Source organism: Oncorhynchus masou, chromosome 6 (assembly GCF_036934945.1).
Source record: "Oncorhynchus masou masou isolate Uvic2021 chromosome 6, UVic_Omas_1.1, whole genome shotgun sequence".
In the NCBI taxonomy this organism is placed as follows: Eukaryota; Metazoa; Chordata; class Actinopteri; order Salmoniformes; family Salmonidae; genus Oncorhynchus; species Oncorhynchus masou.
The window spans coordinates 22,517,703-22,523,875 of NC_088217.1; the positions used below are offsets into that span (position 1 = coordinate 22,517,703).

The following is a 6,173-nucleotide window of genomic DNA, read 5'->3' on the forward strand; positions in this document are numbered from 1 at the left end:
TGGAAATCAAAATCTACAAATAGGCTAATGTTTATTGGTACGTTCAGTCCTAGTGATGTCTTTCCACATGTTCAGATGAATTCATTCATTTAAATAAATGTATTGTTGATTAATTTATTAATATAAAACTGCAGCAACTGTCTGTTCTGTTTTAACTTAAGTAGCCTATATTTCCACAATGATCACATGCTACCTCACCCTCACAATACCATTGACTCGTCTTCACTAAAACCTAACCCATTGTGTTGTGTTACAGCCTGAATTCAAAATGGAATAAATAGATTTGTTTTCTCACCCATCTACTCACAATACCCCATAAAGACAAAGTGAACATGTTGGGAAAATGAAATACAGAAATATCTCATTTACATAAGTAGTCAATACAGTTAGAATCCCCTTACAGCTGTGAGTCTTTCTGGCTAAGTCTCTAAGAGCTTTGCACACCTGGATTGTACAATATTTGCACATTATTCTTGAAAAAATTCTTCAAGCTCTGTCAAGTTGGTTGTTTCATGTCTTGCCATGGATTTTCAAGCTGATCTAGATCACTCAGGAACAGTCCATGTCATCTTGTTATCATAAACTCCAGTGTATATTTGGCCTTGTGCTTTAGGTAAATGTTCTACTGAAAGGTGAATTTGTCTCTCAGGGTCTGTTGGAAAGCAGACTGAACCAGGTTTTCTAGGATTTTGACTGTGCTTAGCACTATTCCTTAATTAAAAACTCCAGGACATCACTTTGTATTCAGAACATAAAGTTTATTTCTTTGCCACGGTTTTTACAGTTGTACTTAAAATATTCAAAAACATGCATCTTGTTTGCATTAAGGCAATATTCTGTACAGGTTTCCTTCTTATCACTTTGTAATTTAAGTTAGTATTGTGGAGTAAGTACAATGTTGTTGATCCATGCTCGGTTTTCTCCTATCACAGCCATTCAACTCTTTAACTGTTTTAAGGTCAACATTGGCCTCATGGTGAAATCTCTGAGCGGTTTCCTTCGTCTCCGCAACTGAATTAGAAAGGATGCCTGTATCTTTATAGTGACTGGGTGTATTGATACATCATTCAAAGTGTAATTAATAATTTCACCATGCTCAAAGGTATATTCACTGTCTGCTTTTTTGTTGTTACCCCATCTACCAGTACTGAAGGTGCCCGTCTGTATGAGGCATTGGAAAACATCCCTGGTCTTTGTGGTTGAATCTGTGATTAAAAGTCCCTGCTCGACGAGGGATCTTACAGTTCATTGTATGTGTGGGGTACAAAGATGAGGTAGTCATTGAAAAATCATGTTAAACATGATTATTAATCACAGAGTCCATGCAACTTATGTGACTTGGTAAGCACATTTTTACTCCTGAACTTATTTAGGCTTGCCATAATAAAGGGGTTGTAAAGGGGGGTGTAAAGGGTTTTCTTGAGTTGAAGGAGAGGCAGACCAAAATGCAACGTGGTTACTTGTATACATCTTTAATAAAGATGAAAACACAAACAGTATACAAAAACCAATAAACATGAAAGAACCTAAACAGCCTATCTGGCACAACCAAACACAGAGACAGGAACAATCACCCACAAAACCCAACACCAAACAGGCTACCTAAATATGGTTCCCAATCAGAGACAATGACTAACACCTGCCTCTGATTGAGAACCATATCAGGCCAAACATAGAAATAGACAAACTAGACATGTAACATAGAATGCCCATTCAGATCACACCCCGACCAAACAAAACATAGAAACATACAAAGCAAACTATGGTCAGGGTGTGACAGGGGGGGAAAGCTACCTAAGTATGATTCCCAATCAGAGACAACAATAGACAGCTGTCCCTGATTGAGAACCATACCTGACCAAACACAAAGAAATAGAAAACATAGAAACATGAACATAGAATGCCCACCCAAATCACACCCTGACCAAACCAAAAATAGAGACATAAAAACGGTCAGGGTGTGACAGGGGTTTCATACTTATGGACTCAAGACATTTTAGCTTTTTATTTTTTATTAATTTGTAAAAGACATCATTTCACTTTGACATTATGGGGTATTTTGTGTAGACCAGTGACACAAAATCTCAATTTAATCCATTTAAATTCAGGCTGTAACACAACAAAATGTGGAAAAAGTAAAGGGGTGTGAATAATATCTGAAGGGACTGTAACATGTTCCACAGGGCATGCCGCAACATTAAGGACATTGAGCTGCAGTATTATAAAGCCAAGGATTGAGAGATCTGGTAAGAGCCACTAACATTCCTTTCCACATCTTCAGCAAGAATGAACTCCAAATTATTTATTGAGTCATTAGAAAACATCCTTCATTCCTATCCAAGCACTTCAGATGGCCAGGGTTTGTTTTCACTTTGAACATTTCTCAAATGGTATGTTCTTTACAATGTCCCACATGTGGAATTGGCTGGGACTAATGCACCCCTATTGAGATATGAGGGAAACAGTTCTCTCCCTCTCTCTCTCTCTCTCGCTCTCTCTATCCCTTCTCTCTCTCCCTCTCTCTCTTTCTCTCTCTCTTTCTCAGTATATCATTCACACAATGACTAGGAATTCAGTCTCTCTCTCTCTCTGTATATCATTCACACAATGACTAAGAAGTTAGTCTGTCTCTCTCTCTCTCTCTCTCTCTCCCTCTCTCAGTATATCATTCACACAATGACTAAGAAGTTAGTTTCTCTCTCTCTCTCTCTCTCTCTCTCTCTCTCTCTCTCTCTCTCTCTCTCTTTCTCTAGGATTGATTTCAACTGCCAGTAAGAGACCAATAACCACCTAATTTGTCGAATAAGTGAAAGACATGGACATTTGGCTGAACTATTTCACTTGTGTCACTTTTGTATATAAATATCTAAGAATATCTAAAGTAATCTATTTTTATATAAATTAAGTTTATTATTGCTTGAAATATTGCTGGATTTTTTTTTTTACAGAGAATCTTATGGTTTCAAAGTTATACAATATTGGCCTGCTTCTATTCTTTTTTTGTTTGAAAGGTTTGAGTGAATGTGTCGCTCATAGACAATTTGGACGGTGTCATGTACATCAGAAAGAGTGGACCAATCAATCCTCCAAGGACTCTTCGTAACCATCTCCAAGCGTGACTGATAGATCCTCACAGTGAAATGCACAGTTCAAGAGGGGAAGAACCTCATTTTTTATTACATCAGCATCTGTGTTTGGATGTGTCTCCTAAGTCAAAATCAAAGTTAAGAAAGTCTGTGTGACTGAAGTACTCCCATGACATTGTTGAATGGTGTTGGGTTCTTGAGCCAAAGTAAAACCAGGTGCCATTACCTCAAGCTGACAGACAGATGTATCTTTGGGGATAAATACATTTCATAGAAAAAAACCACAACGTTTTTAGTGAACTCCATAAATGCAATGATGCATCATACTGGATGAATTTGCATTTTAACATTACTCTGTTTTGTCCCTTTCAAATTATGACAATGACTTAAACCTGTTTCTCATGCCGTGTTGTGCTGATACCAATGAGAATGTATGACAATCTCCAGCAGTTTGTCAACCTATTAGAGCGCTCCATTCCCATACAGTGAATCATATCCATATACAAAGGATTGTGTTATAGTCATGTGGCGTGAGGGTTTTTGTAAATCACAAAAGTTGAACACGTTGTTGGTCCTTTGTCCCTTTCAATTGCTTAATTGGGAAGTAAGAGAATGCAATTGAAGTGCTGCTAATTGATGACTGTGCCTAGAACCTTCAACAAGCACTACACAATTAAATAGAAACTGCAATTCCATTTTCAGTTTGTTACCTAAATGATGAAATGTTTCAATATGACTTGTGCCCTGTAATAAGTGTAAATGAACATCTTGACAGTGCTAACCCATATGAGTTACCCTTGGATTATGCTGTATTTCGGATCAATTGTGTTGATTCAATGCAATGTATTAGATCATGTTAAGCCCCAGGATCATTTATGTATTACTTTAATACTGTATACAATAATAATAGTAATAATAATACAAATAATAATGAAGATTGACATGGAACTGTTAAATATTTAGACTCTTATGCACAATTGCAGTAAATAGAAGTTGAGGTGTGGTCTGTTCATATTGGTCTTTGCTTAGGCCACGATTCAATCCAAAAAGGTGTTAGAGTCATGTTATAATGCGTTTGACGTGAAGGTCATATCCGATTGAGCTGACATCTGCAGCGTTTACCGTCAATGCAATCTCAGCAAAAGTGGGGACATTGCCTTAAAAGCTGCATTGTCTTTAGATTTAGGAACTTAATTTGATCACCCTGTTGTAGAATAATTTAAAACGTGTAGTGTTTTGATGTTTAAAAGGGTTTCTGAAGTTTGTAATTTCCACTTTGAAATCTCAGACTTGATTTTCCCTTAAAAATGTATTAACCCCTACAAAAATGTCCATACATATTAATCCACATTATAATTTACATGTCCTGTTGCTGTAGCAAACTAGCTCATATTAAGATCCTATATCTGTACATGCGTGAACGAGTTGAAGCCTTAGTGTCTAAATGCAGAAAGAACAATATATTAAAGGAATCCTCAATAAAAATTGGACTGGAATGAATCCCTGGTTTTGCCTTTTATTGTGAAAATCCAGAGACTCCCAAATGATTCAATACATTGAAACTAGTTCTGTGGAGTTTGCCCTCTGCCCTCCTCTTTCTTTCTCTTCTCTCTTCCTCTTCCACTTCCTCTTCTCTCTCTCAATTCAATTAAATTCAAGGGCTTTATTGGCATGGGAAACATATGTTAACATTGTCAAAGCAAGTGAACTAGATAAACAAAAGTGAAATAAATAATAATAATTAACAGTACCCACAAAATTTCCAAAAGAATTAAGACATTACAAATGTCATATTATGTGCAAATAATTACAAAATGGAAAAGACATAAACATAAATATGGTTTGTATTTACTATGTTGTTTGATTGCCCTTTTCTTGTGGCAACAGGTCACAAATATTGCTGCTGTGATGGCCAACTGTGGTAGTTCATCAAAAGATATGAGAGATTCTCAAAATTGTTTTTGTTTTCAGATTCTTTGTGTATCTGTGTAATCTGAGAGAAATATGTGTCTCTAATATGGTCATACATTTGGCAGGAGGTTAGGAAGTGCAGCTCGTTTCCACCTCATTTTCTGCGCAGTGTGCACATAGTCTGTCTTCTCTTGAGAGCCAAGTCTGCCTACGGCAGCCTTTCTCAATAGCAAGGCTATGCTCACTGAGTCAAAGTACATAGTACATAGTCAAAGGACCAGCTTGCTTAGGTGACTCTTCTCCAGGTTCATCTCTCTGTAGGTGATGGGTTTGTAAACCCTATTTGGGATAGGGGACAGTATTTTCACATCCGGATGAAAAGCGTGCCCAAAGTAAACTGCCTGCTACTCAGGCCCAGAGCTAGGATATGCATATAATTTGATTTAGATAGGAAACACTCTAATGTTTCTAAAACTGTCAAAATAATGTCTATGAGTATAGCAGAACTTATTTGGCAGGTGAAACCCCGAGGACAAACCATCCAGGAAAAACATTTTTTGAGTTCACTGTGTTTTCAATTATTTTTCAATGGGAATCTAGATTTCTGATGCACCTGGTTGCAGTTCCTATTGCTTCCACTAAATGCCAACAAGTCTTTAGAAATTGGTTGATGTTTTTCTTTTGAGTCATGAAGAAGTAGCCCTTTCCTTTCTGAGTTCCAAGTTTTTTTCGAGCCAAGTGGACTCATTTGTTTGGGACATGCGACCTGGAGCTCGCTCCACCTTGATTTTATCCACTATTGAACACAGTATATTCCGTCTTTAATTTGATTGATTATTTACGTTTTAGGATACCTAAAGTTGGATTAGGAAAGTTGTTTGAAATGTTTGGACCAAGTTTACAGGTAACTTATTAGATCATTTGTAGTCATATTGGGCGAGTTGGAACCGGTGTTTTTCTGAATCAAAAGCACCATATAAATGGACATTTTGGGGATATAACGAAGGACATTATCGAACAAAAGGACCATTTGTGATGTTTATGGGACATTTTCGAGTGCCAACAGAAGAAGATCTTCAAAGGTAAGGCATGACTTATATCGTTATTTCTGACTTTTGTGTCTCGCATGGCTGGTTGGTGTGGCTGTTGAATAAGTTGAGGAGTCTAAATTATTTG

At 37.0% G+C, this 6,173-nt stretch overlaps 1 protein-coding gene across 3 annotated transcripts in view; it reads left to right on the top strand.

The window, feature by feature from the left end:
- LOC135541629 (uncharacterized) overlaps positions 1 to 4,571 on the top strand; it is a 39,730-nt gene extending 35,159 nt beyond the window's left edge. Inside the window, exons 9-11 of one of the 3 annotated variants that reach the window (XM_064967943.1) lie at positions 2,184 to 2,246; positions 2,754 to 2,771; positions 3,012 to 4,571. In XM_064967943.1, coding sequence (XP_064824015.1) covers positions 2,184 to 2,238 — 55 coding nt within the window. In that variant the 3' untranslated portion in view covers positions 2,239 to 2,246; positions 2,754 to 2,771; positions 3,012 to 4,571. Of the gene's footprint in view, positions 1 to 2,183; positions 2,247 to 2,753 lie in introns of all 3 variants that reach the window. The other 2 variants (XM_064967942.1, XM_064967944.1) reach the window with 2 other exon arrangements.
- Positions 4,572 to 6,173: the final 1,602 nt, after the last annotated feature.